A 20,000-nucleotide genomic window follows, 5' to 3' on the forward strand; every position below is an offset into this window, starting at 1 on the left:
AACACATTGAGAAAACATCTGGAGGTTTATATTTTTTTCTTTTCTTATCAAGCTGCATAAAGGGTCATTTTCACAGTTGGCACCATTTTTGGTAACCCCGACACAATGATGGGAGCCATCAGCCAACCAAGACCCATGACACCCCAGACCTTTTTGCCCTAAAATGAACTGAGCAGCGGCCCGGGGGAAGGGGCCTCAACTTTAGAAAGGGAAGGCATATGTTACAATTGAAGAAAAAATGGGGGTCATTGGGTAGCCCGCACCTAAAAAAGGGGTCATCGGGTATGACTTTCAAAATAAAAATTCCTTTAAAAAAGGAATGGGGCGCCCAAGGGAGCTTTCATGTGATGTGCTGAAATCCGGAGGGGGGGGGGGGCACTCCCACTTTGGAGGTGACACGTATGTATGGCTATTAAGACCCCCTTTTCACCATCGCTGTCACCAAAAGACCCCATTACCAGCACGTGCTCTGTTACCCAAAGATCAGGCTATTAAGACCCCCGCCTTTTTCACCATGGCTGTCACCAAAAGACCCCATTACCAGCACATGCTCTGTCACCCGGACCCCATATTTTTTTTGAACAGCAACGAGTCGTATCATCACTGATTTTCGAGGCTTCTTTTGGCTCTCACCCAAAGACCCCATTAAATAAAGGTCACATTCTTACCCAATGCGGCCCCCCTAATTTAGATCCAAACGGTCCATATTTTGTACATTGATTTTTGCTCTCACAGAATGCCAAAAATCATGCTCTCAGGCTTGCAATGACCTTATATTTTTTATATTTTGCTATCAACGGATGCCCCTTACTGGCCAGCCCTACACCTATTATGCCTATAGCTATATTTATTTTTATTTATTTATTCTTTCTTTATTGAGGGTAATACTGCTTCAGTGACAAACACTGCTTTTCAAGCAGGCCCTCATTGTACATGTTCATTTCATATTGAAGTGCCACCCCCGGGGCCCGGGGCTATTAAAGTCATAATGTACAATTTTATAATATGAATTTGGTTAATTTTTTCAAACCTGATTTTTTGGCATATTTGTAATGTTTACACATGTCACAACTTGCACCTAAATGGAATCAGCCAAATTTGTTGTGTTTGTAGGTAAACAGAGCAAAGTTCGACATAAAGTCATAATTCAAAAAATTATGACTTTATGTCCTCCTATAGAACTGCGTGTTAAACGGCTAAAATAACAAGCAGTGTTTACCTCGTTATTTCAGCTCAAAATGGACAGAAACCATTCCCGATAATTATTACTAGTACTATTTCAGCATTTTGAGTATATAACTTGACAAATTTAAAATTTGAAGGAAATCGTACATTAAGCCTTTAATGTAACCGTTTGGATACAATTTTTTCTTTAAAACATTAATGTACCATTACCGGTAAAATGGGGTAACTTCGGTCAGCGGGGTAATTTTGGTCGGTCAAATATATATTTTTAAATGGTCATATTTTCGTACAGCAATATTATTTTTAGTCATATTTGGTGTCTATATATTTGGAAGAAATGATAGTCGCTCAATGATGTCCAATTTCTTCCAGTCGAAATTTACGAAAAAATCGGGATTTTTGACCAAGGATGTGTGCTTGATTAATTTTGTAAGGGGCAAATGTCACAAAAAACACCAACTTGCCCATATAGGGCCTACAGCGAAGATCAATTTTTTTGATTTTTTTTTCTTCATGGAATGTCTGACCAACCGTGCCCCAAATGCGGGGTAAATTTTGGTCAGGCTATTTTTAACCCCTAGGGCACCCTTACAAAATTATTAAAAAGTCTTTTTCAACTTCAAGGTGTAGAAGGGAACCCTAATGTCATAAAAAAGAGATAGCGCCTAATTGAATATAGGCCTAATTGGTTTTGTTTGGAAGCAGTGGTTTAAAAACTTTGAAAAGTGTCCAAAGTTACCACATTTTACGGTACTCCTTTAAATTTCCATGCCAAAAGTAGGCCTACTTTTGAAAGTTTAATCTTCCTAATAGACCTAAGGCCTAATTAGGGGGCCTGTGATTTGATTTTGTTTGGATTGTAAAAATCATTTTGCTTTGCCCGGAAAGTCTTGGTATTTGAAAGTCGATAGCGACCGTTGCATGGCCCCAGGGTCTGGCATGGCCCTACATACCCCTGGACCGTTCTAAATGTTAGAATAGCGCCGTCTATAAATAAAAATATGCAACAGCCGGGAAATTGCGATTGTTTTCGCCGGGTAAATTTAAAGACCGTCTTTTGTCACATTTTTGGCATACACTTTCCCCCTGAATGTTGAGGTCTTGAGGATACCATGTGTACAAGAAAACGATGATCCAGGCAGATTTTGTTGTTGCAACAGTGCCTTCTTGTTTGTGCTGACACATTGCCCAGTAAGTTTGTGGTATATGTAATCATATTCATAAAATGATAACTTGGTAAGCTTACATTAATCATGATTCATGTCTCATGACATTTACAACCATGACAACTGATCAATTCTAAAGTTTGTTATATTTGGCGAAAAAAAATATTCATAAGTCATATCATCGGATTCTTGTATTGATATAGAATGGCGTGCATGCAGTTTAGCGCACACACTTATGCTAGGCGTGTGTATTAGGCCTGGCATTTTTTTTTTTTTTTTTTTTGAATTTGGTACCGGGAGGGTATTTCCTACCGGGTAATGTAATCTCGGGCGGTACCCGTTTACCCGACCGAAAATGCCAGCCTTAGTGTGTATGCTTATGTGAATTTCCTCAATATTAAGTGTGGACTGTACGGTACTATTGACTCGCAAGCAGTAACAAAAACCAAATAATTTTAGTCAATAAAGCTGAGTCGTTATACATGCATACCTAGATTGCTAGAATTTGTTGTCAATTTGATTTTTATCCTTTAGGCTTTGTGATGTTATGTTACCCACTAAAGCATCCAAAACAATGCTATTCTTTTTGCCATGTGCCATCATGGCCATCCCCAGGGCATGAACTTGAGGGGGCGCAGCACTAATTCAGCATCCCATAGGATAACGTGTGAATTCGGCCTACTTCAAGCGCTATGCATTTCTGGCGTCCCTGCAATACTTGGCAAAATAAATTTGGTATCAAATTAAAGCTCTGTTTCTCTAGATTCCAAAACTTTTGTCGGCATATATCGATGACCATTGACTTTTTTCGCTATTTTGCGGTGCAAAAAAATAGCTAAAAATATACTAAACTCACCACTCACATTTCAAAATCGGGTTTTCTCTTAATCCGCCACAGAGAATTGCTTTTGAGATCAATTGTCCAGTTTTTTTCTGCATGTTATCATTAAAGACATGCACTTGTCGAATTCATATGAGCCAATATTGAGTCATTTAAAGTGAACATGTCGGTAGATATGGTCGCTACAATCTCATATTCACTATGGACTATATTAGCGAATTTCGTTGTTACATAAAATGCGGAGTGATTTAGTGTTGCGCCCTCTTGAGTCTTGATGAAGCCTGAAGGGGTTTTATTTAAACTTGGAAATAAGCAAATGGAAAAAAACAGCATTTTTGCTCCATTTTGATTTTTAAAATCATGTAAATCATGATGTACATACGTAAACATAAAAATCTTTTGAAATTTTAAGGTTTGAAAAATAATAAGCCCTTTTGTAAAAATATATCCCTGTGTCTGAGACTGAGGAACAACAGGAAGTGTCACCAATAACCCACTTAAACAAAAGGGAGAAAGTTTGATGCAGTCCGGGCCCTTCGCTTACACATGTCCTTCTTTTGATCACCCATTGATACACATGTACACATGGCCCGAATTTACCGGGCAAGTTTAAAGGAGTATTTCATGATCCTAGCATCCTCATTTTATGACATTTTTCAGTTGATATCCACTAAAAAAACGGATTCCTAAAATTTAAGTTGATTTTGCGTTTGCGAGTTATACATGATTAGACTAATGAAATGATTAGTTTCCCGTCACATTTTTTTCAGTGAAATATGAGGTCATGATTTCATTATTCATTATTTTGGAATATTTCATTATTTTCAAAACTTTTATACATGGCTATTTACCTATATTGTTGATGAAAGACCATCTCAAAGCAGTTAATGCTTAGATCATCATTACAGAAGATTTGAATTTGTTTTTATTAAAAAAGAAATTTGCAATTTTTGTAATCACTAGAAACATGATGAGGTAATCTTTAAATTTCCATTATTTACCACATCCTCTACCCCTACAACCTAAGAAAAACTGCTGAATATGATCAGCAGGGGATGTCAGACATTTTGAGATTTTCAATTTTGATTATAATTTCCATCTCAATTTTCAGATAATTGACTTTTTTATGAAAATAATGAAAGTTTTGGTCAAATTGAAAAAGTGATGAGGGCGGAAACTAATAATTTCATTACCTAGGCCTTATGTGTATATACTGCTCCATAGGCCACTCATTTTGTTCTGGTACAACAGAACATAATTCAAATTTGGTGATATTTTTGCTAAACAAATAATAAAATTTGCAAGAAAGTTTTTGTACACAAACATTATAGGTAGAGGTTTCCAGCATAAAATCTCCAGTGGCGGCGCCAGAATTTTTTTCCGGGAGGGGGGGGGGGCGGCAAAGTTACTGCAAAAGGTGAAATTTTCGTAATTTTGGGTTAAATTGGAAGAGATTTTCAGTGGCGGTGCCAGGGGGGGGGGGCAATTACGAAAATTTCACCTTAACTTTGCCTGAAAAAAATTCCTGGCGCCGCCACTGGAGATTTTTATACTGGAAACCTCTAGCTATAATGTTTGTGTACAAAAACTTTCTTGCAAATTTTAGCTACTTGTCTAAACTATCCACCCATTCATCACTCTTTTTATAATTATGACTTGAAGAGGTACTTTAGTAGGTCTTTCATGTCATGTGTGTTGCCTACTCCCATATTATTGATTAGCAAAGTTAGCTTCTCAGCAATAATTCAACATTAATTTTAAATTGATTATTAGATTTAATATAGGCCTACGTATGCTATAATGAAATTAATGCCATCACATTGTCTATGTGGGCATGGAAGGGGTAACAAGTTAATGATTACCGAGAAATTTGTAGGAAACTAGCAAGCAAATGGCTAAAATATGTTAGTGATTTTTGACCATTTTCAATGGAATTAATTATTTCCTGTAAACTTTTATAATTTAATGTTTTGATAGATAAAGACACTGCCTTTTGCATTTTTGTAAACCTGTAGGCGTATCATAGCGTCTAATTTTATTATTTGCCATTTGGTCACATTTTATCCAAAATCAAATTTGATACAGTGTGTTATCTAAATAGCTATGACATGCCAACTGAGAATTGACACCACCCTGAAATCAGCTTGTTTATCAGTGACTGTCTTTTCGAATTTGCAGGAGAGCATTAAATAGCTCTTCTGGAGCCTTCAAGGAGAGCTGTTTAGAGCATTTATAATAGAATGTAAGGATAGAATAGTCAACTAAGGAGAGCTAAAAATCACTGTCCTATCAGATGTAAGGAGAGCATGGAGAATGATTGCGCTCTTATCAAAAGGCAGTCCCTGGTTTATCACTCTCCTCCTACTCCTAATGTATAGTCCATTGTGACAAAGTGGGGTAATTGGGACAAACATCTAATCACTGCACTTTATTTTGAATAGGTGGAAACACAATGTAGTAGACATTGAGCCCTGATGATGCCTGGTGTTTGATATTTGTTTACAATCAGGTCTGTTTGCAATGTTATTGTTATTCTGCCCTCTGTTGCCAAAAACACTGGGCAATTGACACCTCCACCAATCAGAGATTTCCTCAAACTTTAGCCTGAAGAAACTATTGATCCTAGGAGTCTAGTGATACACAAATCTTATTGATCACAGACTAAATAGGATTAAGTTGAAATCACTAAAGAGCTGAGTACAGTTACATGCTGAATTGATTAGTTTGTTTGGCTCTTATGCATGTTAAGAGCTGCTAAGAGCTAATCAATATCTGAATTGCCTGGCCAGATTTTGTTGTCATACCTACTATGAAATGGTACAGTCCATGTGAATATCACTAATTTAATAGCCTCTGTCCTGTTAAGTAGCCATATTCCTAGTGTGTAGCTTGTGAGTTGAGTGATGAGTAAGAGACTAACAATGGCCTTCAACTCAGCTCACTGCTGAAACACAACACAAGCCAAGCCGTTTGTGACCTGAATGCATACATGTATACACGCTCACATGTATTGTATACATGTCTGTCTAATACACTGATGAACGAGTGGAATCTATATAATTTCATATTTCCTGTGGATTTTTAACCATGGATCGTACCCCTGTGAACAGCAAGCAGGCAGTGAGGCAGGCTTGGAAGACCGGTAGCCCTTTCCAAGTGAGGAAAACAAACCAAAGGTATGAATTTTACAATACAACTATGATCTCTAGGTACCAATAGCTATAGCATGTACACACATTATAAGTCCATGCATCCACTGGCACTATACCATGTCCAATATCATATTCACAGTGACCAAAATGTATGTGACTTGACAGCTAGGTGGCCAACGTTTTCTCAGCATGATATTTTTTATAGCCGTTTCTTTCTGCTATAGTGCTTTTATACTCATTTCTGACCTCTGACATGAAAGAAAACGGTCAGTGTACATGTATGTGATTGTGACTAAAACAGTACTTAGCTCAATGTGGGACTCTGTATTCTGACTGTTTTGACAGATGCATATAAAATGTGGGGTGTGTACCAACAATACCTTGAAAATGGACAATCTAGAAATCAAGTCTTGCTGATATATCTGCATTTAAACTTATTCCTAATATTTATTATGTACCGGGGTATTTTAAATATTACATTTACATTACACTTGGCAAAAGGAGTTAATCGATTTATGGATGGCCCAGCACCCAATTAACTTGCAAATTCCAATAAAATAGACATAGTAAAATGCTTTTTGCACAAGTTACGGGAGAAAAACCAGCAAAACAGTCATGGAAACTATTGAAACATCTTTTGAAAATTGAGGTATAAGACAAAATAAGCCAGGCCTAAATTACAATTTGTGTAAATTGGTGTTTACACTGAATTAACAACATACCTTTTGCATTTATAGTGAAAAGTTATTGATGACAGCTTATTCAAATTTACTTCAAGTGAATGATGACCCATCACCAAAGTGATCATCAAAATGTAACATTATTTTATACAAATGTTTTAAAAATCAATACTACTTTTGCCCAGTCTCCACTTACTGCAACAACATCATGAACATGTATTGCAAAGTAAGCTTTCATCTTTGTGATGTTTGTGTTTAATTACCAATCTTCATGTTTGCCAACATCCATCTCACTTGTGTGTGATGGGTGTACTAGCAACAAAGATTCATGCCTCTTCAAATAGTTACCTCAAGTGGATACCATGCCATAACATAACCACATGTTGTATTTACTTTGTAAATTACAATTTGTTCTTCATGAAATGTCATCATTATTGTAGCAGGCTAGCAGCTCAGATTGATCAATCAGTAATATTTTGCATCATTTGATTTGTGATTTGTTTTTTATAGTACCGTATGTTTAATGATGTATCAAGTGTGATGTATGTGATGTGTGACACAGTAGTTTTTAAAGGAATTTTTAGTCTTGAGACCTATTTGGTTTTGAACCATAAAATAAAACAGTATCATGAGACCTTGGTAGTTCAAGTATCTAGTCAAAACCTGTCATGAAAATCAGCCCTGGAAAAATAGGCAATTTGGCAATATCCTTGCAGGGAAATTTGGTTATTTGGAGGGAAATTTTACTTTTCTGAATAAAGAAATACAACAGAAATGGTGAGAAATCCTGCTAAGTTGAAGGGAAATTTATCTCTCTTGCCAGGAAATTAAACATATTCAGAGAGCACCTTTCTCACACATACCAGCATCCAATAAGGGGGACCACAGGGCATGGTCCATGAATCACCAATCCAATGTGATATTTAAAAAAACACACATCATGTTTCTGACCAAATTTCAGCTCATATCCAATAATTTTCAGTTACAGGTCATTTATTTTGATGCCAAAATGACATCAGTCATTACCATGAGTAAACAGGTTGTCATTATCCAAGATCTGAGCAAGAATCAGTATTGCTATGTTGGTGTAACCACATAATCTGGCTTTATTTTTTAATTGCCCTGAACCCAGTGCCTCAGAAAATTAGAAAATACTGTTTCACGCTTCATAGCAATAATTTTCAGAAAATGGTGTACATCTAGGCCTGAGAAAATTGACAAAACATTTTTGATATGTCACAAACATGGATGTATGTATTGCTGAAATGAGTGGGCACTAAATTATGTTTTGATCAATCATTCATTATCCCAGAAAGAATCTACAGATCTGTGTCGTACCGGATCTTCTACCTGTGTACAGCAGGATGTGCAGGAATTAATTAATTAGTAAATACAAGCTTGATTGTTAATATGCATAGGTGATTAAAGTCTAGAGATTCATTTATAGGTGGCCAAATACTGATTATTGGATGCATGTACAATGTACCATCCACTAAATCCTAATGATATTACCGTATTGACTGTTTTGAGTAATAGTCCCACCCGCTTTTGGGTGAACATTTTTCAAAATTGGGGGTGGGACTATACTTGAATTTCAAAAAAATAAATAAATAAATAAATTTTTTTTTAAAGTTTTTTATTTTTTCGGTTTTGTAGTGTCCCTGGACCTAGACCTAAATGCTAGGATCATTCATGGTTGACCTAAAAAAAATATTAAAAAATGATGTTTTGTATTTTTAATATGAAAATTGATAATTTGTATTCATGTCATACTCTATTAATGATTTCAAAATGCATTGAATTTGAATGCATTTTGATATCATTAAAATAAATACGAGGGGGGTGGGACGAAAGTTTGGGGGTGGGACTTTACTCGAAGGTGGGACTATACTCGCGTCAGTACGGTACTCTTTTACCATACATGTCTTTGTGTGTGCCATAGATAATTACATGTGATATAGAATTATTTTGATATATAGATGAGATCATAAATTTAGATAGTTACATGCTGTGATTATACACTAGAAGTAGAATTATTTTGATTCTGATGTGATCATCATGGAAGCTTCATTTTATCTATGATAACAGAAATTTGCCACTTTACACTTTATATTCAGGGAGAATTCTATGAATTACATTTTAAAATTATAGCATAAAATATTTGTATATTCTCAGTCATCCAGGTATAATTAATATCAAATTGATAATTAAAATCTGTTCAACTTGACTTACTATACTTAGGGCGTGTTCACACTATGCCTGTTTTGCCCTGGGTCCCGGGTACATTATTGATTATAAGTGTGAACAGGAAAAAACCTCAAAAAAATCGACCTGGGTCAATTTTTTTCAACCTAGGAAAGAGTAGGTTACAACCCGGGTCAAACCCGGGTATGACCTGGGTTAATTGTAGTGTGAACAGAAATTCACTGTTTGACCCGCATTATTAGAAGAAAACACAACCATTATCACTCACTTTCTATTGTTTCTGTCTGCACTGGGAAAAGAATGATTCAGTTCTTTGGCAATAAAATCAATAAACCTCTATTCCTGAGATAAAAAAAGTTATTTTCATGCATATAATATACTAGTATTATTGAATCAAGAAGTAACAATTATTTTTTTTTGAGTTTTTAACCCAAAACAGCTACAAGAAGCAACTAGATAAGATTACATAAGGTGGAATTAGAAAATAAAATAAAAATGAGCATAATTAGGCCGATAGCCTGTTATTAAACGTTTAATAGTCAATGACAGAATATATGTACACGCCTGCATTTTCCAGTAGGCTTAGCCAAAATAATCAACCCGGGTCAATTTTCTTCAGAGTGGCTATAGTGTGAACAGAAATTTTTTCGACCCGGGTACAACCCGGGTTAACTCGGGTCCCGGGTAAATAATTTATATGTGAACATGACCTTACTTACTGAAATAGTAAGTCCAGTTTAAGAACAAATTTTAATTATCAATTTGATATCATAAAATTAAAATAAATAAATAAATTTAAATTTGTAATATAATCATAAAATATTGTTAGCTTTTAATTTCATAATACTATTCAGTGTATGGGAAGATTAATACCTCATACCATTGTGCTCACACAGGTCTCCGACATACCTGAAACATGTTGTGAGGCATACATTTTGTTGTGTTGTGGAAGGGAAGCCCTGTCTTCCTAGTCATTTAGGTCGCCAAGGAAGGATATTACATCAGCGAATTCGGCAGACTTGTAATTACGTATGATCTAGTGGTTAGAAATTTGTACGTGGGCACTTGCAGTACATGTTGTATGTCTGTAACTTAAACTGTTATTCAGGAAGTTCCACGTGGCAAATGCTCTTATGTTGCAGCGCTAAGATAATATATTATTTTAAACTAGAGTCATCAAAGCAATTTTGATTGAAGTTGAATAAAATACAACTTAGTTTGGGAAAAAATGCATTGATGGTCATAGGAAAAGATACTTGGTGCAGCATAATGATATTTTAATGAAGTTGAAAATCAAAAATGATTTTATTTATTGTAAAAATGTTTATTTATGTTCTGTTCTGTTTCTTTTGTTTTTTGTTTTGTTTTTTGTTGTTGTTTTTTCATGTGATTTGGCATAATGTAAAATTAGTGAATAATAACAATGTCAACACAGGAAGTAAATTTATATTGTATTAATTACAAAATAAAAAGAAGTGCAAAGTCATAGACTTATCTAGTCAATGAGCTTTCCAATTAATGACTTCCAATAGCCTCATTATAAGTTCATTTTAAAATGAAATACAGGTAGCTGGCCAGGGCATGGTGGGCAACTTTGCAGGAGATTTCAATTTAAATAATTGCAATTGATTATCTTATATTTCCTATTTTATTTGTCAGAGTTTATGGCTGCAAACTGGAACGCCTGTTATTTCAGAAAAATAATTTGCTTATTCACTATAAATACCCCACTATTATTGCTACATGGGGTTCCAGCTATAGATGAAAAGCTTTATTGTTTTTAGATTGGGCCCCAAGTAGTATCAAAATACTATGTAATTTGTAGGATACATACAGTTCTCAATTCTCAATGAATTGGTTTCCAAATCATCTATTGGCAGATGGTACTTGGGTCTGTAGAAATTGTGTATGGCCCTGTACAAGTGTACATGCATTTCTCATATCAGAAATAAAATAGAATCCCTTCAAATGTAAATATTTCTCTTTAATAAGCTTCATTCTTGAATACCCACAGTTTTCCAGGCATAATGATGAACTTTTATTTTAAATTATAAGGAAGAAAATTGAATTTACACATTTCACTCTCTTGCATGCAAACACATAGGCCTACATAATGTCCAGGGTAACAAGCCATAGGGCAGATCGTTGCTGGTGTTAATTAATTGCCTTTGTTTGGGTATTGAAGCTTGACACTCATGCATCATAACATGTCTAGATGTTTTGAACACAATGGTGTGATTTTTATGCAATTATATTGGGGTGGGTGAGGATAGGTTTTATGGGTAGATGAGGTATTGTTGGTTGAAGCAGCCGAAAAATCGATTTTCATTACATCAATAATATATTGACAAAAATTAACACTTTGATGTTTTGCAAAAGTTCATGCTACAAATCATAACTTGCTTGATTATTGTTGTTTTAAGTTTACAAAAGTATTGTTGTACAGGCTGAGTCAAAAAGAAGTAAACTCATATTTGAGGGGCTGTAACTCAAGATCTGCAAGGAATCTGCTAAAAATGAAAATACCACTCGAAAGAGCAAATTCTACACGTCTAAATAAAAAGGAATTGTTGCAATTGCAGACTGCAAACTCGAGTTATACTCATTTGAATACAACCACCCATTTTTGTAGCTGCACACGGTTTCACTTCCCATGTAGGGGCATACCTGTTATATTGATTGGTAAGGCGCGATATTCAAATGCAAATAAAGTTCTGTGGCAGGTGTGGTTTCGATCAATAATTCCTACATGTTACATGGCTCTTTTCAATATGAATTTTACCTCATTGCGTGCACTACATTATAATAAAATGGGCCAAATGACAACATGGCACCACAATTTACATCAAGCACGGGAGCGCACGTTTCTGTCGTAAGTATCATGAAACTAAGAGTCCCACTGAAGTTCAGCGTCTTTTTCGTCTCCAATTTCCTACAGCTAACCGGGTTTCATGTAAGGTAGAAGTATATAAAAATGTGAACAAGCTCAATGTGCATGGGACACTAAGGAACAGACAGCCGGAAGCTTCAGGCAGACCATGAACTGCTAGATCACAAGTGACCATTGCTAGAGTTAGACATGCGTTACAGCAAGACCAAAGATCAGCTCAATCCTTTACCCAGCATTCCCCAATCAAGCTTCTGCTGGATCGTTCGTAAAGACTTAAATTGGTATCCCTACAAACTATAGTACCTTTGCTGAATATTAATTAAAAGCAAAAGTTGTCTTTTCAACAATAAATCCTGTTAGCACTTTGCTGATTCGTCGAGATTGAAATGGATGAAAATCAATCAGCCGTGTGCAGCTACAAAAATGGGTGGTTGTATTCAAATGAGTATAACTTAAGTTTGCTGTGAGCAATTTCAACAATTCTTTTTTTTTTTTATACGTATAGAATTTGCTCTTTCCAGTGGTATTTTTATGTTTAGCAGATTCTTTGCAGATCTCGAGTTGCAGCCCCTCAAACATGAGTTAACTTCTTTTTGACTCATCCTGTATGAACTTGTATCAGCACACTTGACAACATACCTCAAGAACCACAGGACCTACAAAAGTATATCTGGAATATTTGAATTCTTCTACACACTCACTATGAAATGATCAATGCAATTTTTGCCAAAGCTCACTACCATTCACAAGATGCTGTGAACTACCAAATCGCAATGTCAGCTTTATAATTATTAACTTTTAAGGTCAGTAGAAAAGGAAGGGGATGGCAACAATGTGTTTAGATATATGCTTCACTCATTTCTACCAGTGGGTCAACATAGCCTTGCATTTGTGTAAGGCCCCCGCTACATGTACGGTACATTTAAAATGATCATATGATGTGCTCCTCACCCAATTAGAATAGAGTTCTTTTTTCATACAGAGTCTATGATTAGAATAAGAAATTGAAAAAAAAAACATCCGTTAAAAATTGCTGAAAAATGTCTGGTGTCCAATGTGACTTGTATTGGTGCTCCCCTGCTGTAGGATAGATGACTCATGGATATGATGCTTACAGAATAGGAATATTTAGGAGTATAAATTCATCACATCCATTTGTAGTTTTATGTTACTTTAAGAGTCAGATGGCCTATGGTATGGATTTACATTGTATCAAAATAATAATAATGGCTTTTAAAATATCATATGACCATTTAAGTCAACAGGATTTCAATTTAGGCCGTATAAAATTAATGTTTTGGTTCTCGTCCAGAGGATTTTCATGAATTGATGAGGGAGGAGTTTTTTTTTTTTTTTTTTTTTTTTCAATGTAAAATTAGCATTGTCAGTAGTTTTCGGTCTTCTCCAACAGTGCTCGAGGAAACAGCGAGGCCTTTTTTTTTTTTCAAATGTGAGATTCTGAGGGATAAACCGAGGGAGTACCACAAAAAGACTTGGAAGTGATGCTTGTTCTCTAATAAACTTATTTATATGTATGAAGATTTCATAAATCATTCCAAAGTCTAAAAAATTGAAAAATCTAAAAAAAAAAAAAATCTGACAAATCCCAGAAATTGAGGAGGGAGGGACGAGAACCAAAATATTAATTTTACACGGCCTTATATGCATCTTATGCTATAAATAGGTTGATGAAAATAATCATCTTGAAGAAAGATGTTGCATCTCAAAATACATTACATTTGATCAAAATGTGTCTAATTGTATAAACTGAAATTACAAAATCTGAGATTTGCTTGCTCTTTTAAAGTGAAGTGAAGTCCGAATATGCATGTATGAAGTTCGAATTTGAAACCTTAACAGAGAATGATCGTAAGTACGTATATGAAAACTCCCTGATAAAACAATAGCCCTGCAAAACTGAATAACCAGGGTTGTACAGTCAGCTGGTACAACCATACATGTATCAGTAAATATTAATTGTGTCACCATATTTGAATCAACTTGTTGAGCAGCTCAAATAAAACGTTTCTACTTCAATTACTGTCAAATTGGCTGTTACACCATTCATATTCATCAACCATGTAATTTACAGCACAAAGTTACCACATTGGACCAATTACATTTCACCTGGTTGGTGAAAAAAGTTGTCACCTTTAGAAAATTATTGAAGACTGATCAGTAAGTTTATGCAGAGGTCAGGGTTTATCAAATGTTTTCATGGAGTGTCTTGTTAAAAAAAAAGTTTCTCCTGTAGAGATTTGTAACCCAGGTTATAGGTAATAACCACTTAATTAATGTGTATAAATAAATAAACAAAAGTGGAAGCCATTGTTGGTATTAGTTAATATATTGGTATTTCATATATCGTATACGAATCTTAATCTACAAAAATATTGTTAGTAATTGGGCCCAAAAAAATAATACGCGTAACCGGTTTCTTTTAGCAAAAGTTCATATAATTTCACAGGAGATCAGCTCCACATCCGTCGCTCTGGTCCTGACTTCTGTAAGACAGTGGAAGAGTTCGGCGGGGGTCTGAAAGAGCCAAATACAATAAATTTGTCTTTCAGATCACAGTTCACGTCCATGTATCCAAAATAATAACACAGCACTTAACGTTGAGGTCTATGAGTTCAATTACATAGACAGAAATGCTAGTGTTTGTCAAATAATAATTATTCCCCTGACTAAGGAATATACTGTTCATCTTCACATTATGTTTATAGGTGAACACTTGGAAATTATGTTTATTTCCAATATTTACATATCAAAGATTTAGTAGACAATTGTGACATCTGTACAATATTCATAGGATAAGTTGTGAACTCAGCTCTAAAGATACTGCTACCTTCTGGCAATTGAGCTAAATTGTCAGTTTGTCTTGGGCAGTACCATAATTTGAAAAGTTTAAGAAACTTTAAAGCACGCCATAAAATCAACAGAATTATCTGGTATGAGTTACAAAAGGAGTTCACATACTATGAAAGTTGAACATCAGTCACACATGGTTAGTATATAAAAATAGAAATCAAGATAGGAAAAATAATAATATCTTGATTCACAATAAAATAGTTTGAAAATAACAAACATGAATGCCTAAGCATAACTCATTGCACATTGAATTATGTAGCATAGCATTACTCATTAATTGAATTGTGGCACTTCAAAATATATAATCAAATGCTCAAAATCAATCAAGATAGTAAAAAATTTAAACTATAGGCCTACACCTCTTTTGTATAAAAGTCCAATAATATTTAAGGTTTGTGAGCATGATCAAAATTAGTTTCGATAAAGTTTTAAGGAATGTGCCAATTTAGAAACTGGGGAGTGGCTGATACCATAACATCATCAGTCATAGCAGTGCTTGATAAATAAGGTGTATTTTAGCACCCAATCTAGGTGTATTTGAATGATTTCCTTTAGAACTTTAATCATTGAAAACTATTGAGGTGGAGAGATAAGGTGCTTTTGTACACCCAAAAGTTACTTGCACGCACCCAAACTTCTTAGCATATACACACAAGGCCATTCCATTGTTAGAGGCATAAAGCAGGAATACCTCCCTTTCAATTTGGATGGGTTTTATCAAAACATTGGCCAGATAGTTTAAAAAGACTTTTCTTAACTTAAGAAAAAGGATTTGCATATTAGGCACTGTATAACTCAGTGCATAGTCACAATTTTATGCTTTTAAAATGTGAAACTAACTTCTAGGAAGTTATCAAAATAATACAGTTAAAGGATGGTGCAAATTAACTTGTGTATACTGAATTTAGAAAAATGGATCTTTGGAATCATAAATGAGCTTGAAAGAACATACTTAGATTTCCTTATTTATAAAAGCAAAAAATATATTAAATGAGGAAACTACACTTGCTTAACACTTATTCGTAGAAATCGGAGTCAATGCAAAATAGTATATAAAAAAAAAAAAAAAAAATGTGATACTTGAGAATGTAATTACTCATTGATTATTATGGTAAACATCTAAAGTACATGTAATGGTTGCATTGTTGATCGTAAAAGTTTGATAAACAAATAAGCGTTTATTGAAGAAAAAAGTTCATGACCGAATATTCATCAAGTAATAAATTATATTCCATAATTTCTTCAATGTGATTGTTGATTTGACAACTGCCTAATTAGTTCTTCTTTCTATGAAATAATGATATTTATTTGCTAATAACTTAAAACAATTTGCATGATTAACCTTAATTTAGAAAATAGTAATGTCATTGAACAAAACTCACCTGAAAGAGCCAGTATAAATTAAAGAGCAGGGTAATATGGTCCTCCTAATTGAAGATTAGAATTGGGATGAGAATATGGTCCAGCTAGTTGAAGAAAACTTAGAAAATGCAAAATCATTGGTATCCTTGGTGGTAATCAACAGAATCCATGTCCAAGTTAGAGATTTTATAGCTGGGGATGAGTTATAGTTGCTGGTATGATGGTTGGATGAGTCTGTTCATGTTGAGATGTATATCCAGACTGAAGGGTGTGGTAGAGAGGTAGATGGGATTTTGGGGTATCCCTATAGAGGGCAGTATGTTCTTGTAGGCCTACCTCCCTGAGGTATGGGTTACACTCTCCCCTCTCTAACGCTGAGTTGTCCCAACGAAGCTACACTCTTTCCTAGCTCAGCCAGTATTGAGTAAAGAGATGGGATGCCAAGAGTATCATAGTTCAACCTCCTTGGGGGTTGACGCTGTCGTATTGGTCTTGAGATCTCCCTCTCAAATCGCTTGGTTGGGGGTCGCTCTCCAAGGATGCTGTTGGCGTTGAAATGTCGTCAGATTCCGACGGCGGAAGAGTTGGAGTAAGCTGTTCAATGTTTCGATCTATCTCTTGTTCTTGAGGTGTACCGATCAGATTTTCCTCAGTTGAAAGAGGGATTCCAACAGGTGACAGGTTTGATGGGCTTTGATGGGGATTATCTGGTATCACATCATCTTGGGTGTCACTTTCCAAAGAGGCTGGTGCTCTGACTACAGAATTATCAAGAGGTAACTCATGTGGTGCTGCTGCCTGGTCTAGCGGTGGTTCTGTGTCAGCGGTTACAGCCAACTCCTCTGAATCGCTTCCCATTTCCATGTCTTCTTCTTCTGGGATGTGGTCGTTAACCAAAGCAGGTTCTTCATTCTCCAGCAGAGGTTGTTGTCCCGTCAACTTTTGGATTAATGACCTGGGGGTGTCTGGCACATCAGCTGGTATTATGTTTGGTGTAAATTGCTTTGGCCTGAAGATGTCTGCATCTGCACGGAGATTACTCCCACTATCTGTTGATGTGGAGTCATCAATGTTATCAGAAATTACACAGTCAGATAAAATTGGTATGTCTGGAAGACATGCTGATGCTGGAGGATTTGGCAGTGTTACAGATGGAGCTGGGAGCAGGGATATCGTAATGGTATCATCTTCCTCCTCCGATTCGTCTGAGTCCACTGGCTGATTAGGTCTGGAGATCTTGGATCGGGTTCTCTGAGCGATGGGTTTGGCTGGTATTTGCTTAGGTGTTGGATCAGTTGGATTCAGATAACCAATCGGCATTAACAGGTTTCTGTGTAGGGTTTTGCGAATGCCATCACCATTTTCTTGTTGGACAACATAAACTGGAAGATCAGAGTACTTCTCCAGAACCGTGTAAGGGTGTTGGTCCCATCTGTCTGCCAGCTTATGTTTGCCCTTCAAGCCTACCATCCTCACTAACACTCTATCGCCTGGTTGCAACTCAGAGTCCTTCACACGTTGGTCATATCTCCGTTTGTTTGCAGCTGCGTGCTTCTGTGCTTCTTTGGTAGCTATTTCATATGCTTCTCTCAAGTTTTGTCGGAGTCCAGTGACATATTTACTATGGTCACTGCTAGAGTAGTTGTCTGGGCTGATGCCGAAACACAAGTCTATGGGCAATCTGGCTTCACGGCCAAACATCAAGAAGTAGGGCGAGTAACCTGTGCTGTCATGCTTAGTACAATTATAAGCATGTACAAGTGCTCCAACTTGTCGGCTCCATGTAGCCTTCTGATCACTCTCCAGCGTTCCCAACATATTGAGAAGAGTTCGGTTGAATCTCTCTGGCTGCGGGTCTCCTTGTGGGTGGTAGGGTGTAGTATGTGACTTCTTGATTCCAAGCATTGTGGTAAGTTGTCGAATGACTTTACTCTCAAACTCTGGACCTTGGTCAGAGTGAAGACGTTTTGGCAGTCCATAGTGTTGGAAATACTTCTCCCACAGAACTTTGGCGACAGTACTGGCCGTTTGGTCTTTTGTAGGGAAGGCTTGAGCGTACCTTGTGAAGTGATCCGTGACCACTAAGATAGACTTGGTGTTAGATTTGTCAGGCTCAAGTGATAAAAAGTCCATACAGACTAATTCCATTGGACCATTAGTCTTAATATGCTGTAACGGTGCTGCTCTCTTTGGAAGGGATTTTCTTGCTAGACATCTTCTGCAGTGTTTGACCCACTCTTCTATGTCAAAAGCCATCCGCGGCCAATAAAAGCGAGCCCTTGCCAATGCCACGGTGCGTTCGATGCCAAGATGACCGAGATCATTGTGCAGTGAGGTCATCGCATGCTCTCTGAACTTAGATGGAAGGACAAGTTGTCGATGGAGTTCACCATTAGATTGATTCACACATCTGTAAAGTACACCATCGTGAATTCGAAACTTCGGAAATTCTCGTAGTACTCGTTTGAACTCCTGGGAGTGTTCCGCTGTTAATTTTGGTTTCTGTTTGGACTTAACAGCTTCCCTTACTTGTCTGATGACGTCATCTTCCAGTTGTTCCTTTTCCCAATCTATAGAGTTGTCATATAGGTCGAAGGAGGAAGCATCATATTCTTCAGGGATACCAGTAGGTGCCATGCCGACAGAGTATGCGTATGGAGTAAAATCATCATTGTCCGAGGTATCTTCGTCACTGTCGTTTGACACATGTGGCAACATAGAAACGTGATGTTTTGCAAATATTGCTTCTAGGACTTCTCGGGTGCAAGTCTCATGTGACGAATCACGATCTACTAACTTGGCCTTCAGTTTGCTTTTCAAGGCCTTCTGGTCTTGAAGGTCTCCATTAATACCAGTAATGGGACGTCGAGATAATGCATCAGCATCTTGATTGGTTGTGCCTGGTTTATAGTGGATGGTGAAGTCAAAGTTTGCCAGAGCTGCTAGCCAGCGATGTCCAGTTGCATCTAATTTAGCAGTGGTGAGGACGTAAGTTAGTGGGTTGTTGTCAGTGAGAACTTTGGTTCCTTTGGCGAGATACAGGTAATCCTTGAACTGCTCTGTGATGGCCCACTTTAGTGCAAGAAATTCTAACTTGTGGGCAGGGTAGTTCTTGGCACTCTGCTGCAGGGTCTTGCTAGCGTAGGCTACGGGACGCATTTTTCCTTGGTGTTCTTGGCAGAGGACAGCTCCTAAGCCTTCTCGGCATGCATCCACATGCAGTACAAATGGTTTGATTACATCAGCATACGCCAGGACTGGGGCAGTGGTCATCTTTTGCTTAAGAGTGACAAAAGCGTTCTCACATTCATCTGTCCAGAGCTTATGGAATGGTTCGGTGGCTTTCTTCAGGGTGTTTTGCATCTTCTTGTATTGCTTGCCACGCTTGGGAGTGTATCCAAACTGACTGGTTAATGCATGTAAAGGGCCAGCTATCTTAGAGTAGCCTTCGATGAAACGCCGGTAGTAGCCGGTTAGACCGAGGAAGCTCCGCAACTCCTTAGCATTAGTAGGTCGAGGCCAATTCGCAACAGCAGACACCTTTTCTGGATCTGTTTGTATTCCAGATTCACTCACAATGTGGCCAAGGTATTTTACAGACTTACAGAAGAATTGACACTTTTCAGGTGATACTTTCAGTCCACACTC

The 20,000-nt window shown here is 36.7% G+C and overlaps 1 protein-coding gene across 1 annotated transcript in view; it reads left to right on the forward strand.

Moving 5' to 3' along the window:
* Window positions 1–6,140: 6,140 nt before the first annotated feature.
* LOC140151530 (uncharacterized) overlaps window positions 6,141–20,000 on the forward strand; it is a 44,253-nt gene continuing 30,393 nt past the window's right edge. The window contains 1 exon segment of the mRNA XM_072173906.1: window positions 6,141–6,368. Within this exon segment, the coding sequence (XP_072030007.1) occupies window positions 6,280–6,368 (89 nt within the window). The 5' untranslated portion in view covers window positions 6,141–6,279.

Source organism: Amphiura filiformis, chromosome 1 (genome assembly GCF_039555335.1).
Source record: "Amphiura filiformis chromosome 1, Afil_fr2py, whole genome shotgun sequence".
Classification (NCBI taxonomy): domain Eukaryota; kingdom Metazoa; phylum Echinodermata; class Ophiuroidea; order Amphilepidida; family Amphiuridae; genus Amphiura; species Amphiura filiformis.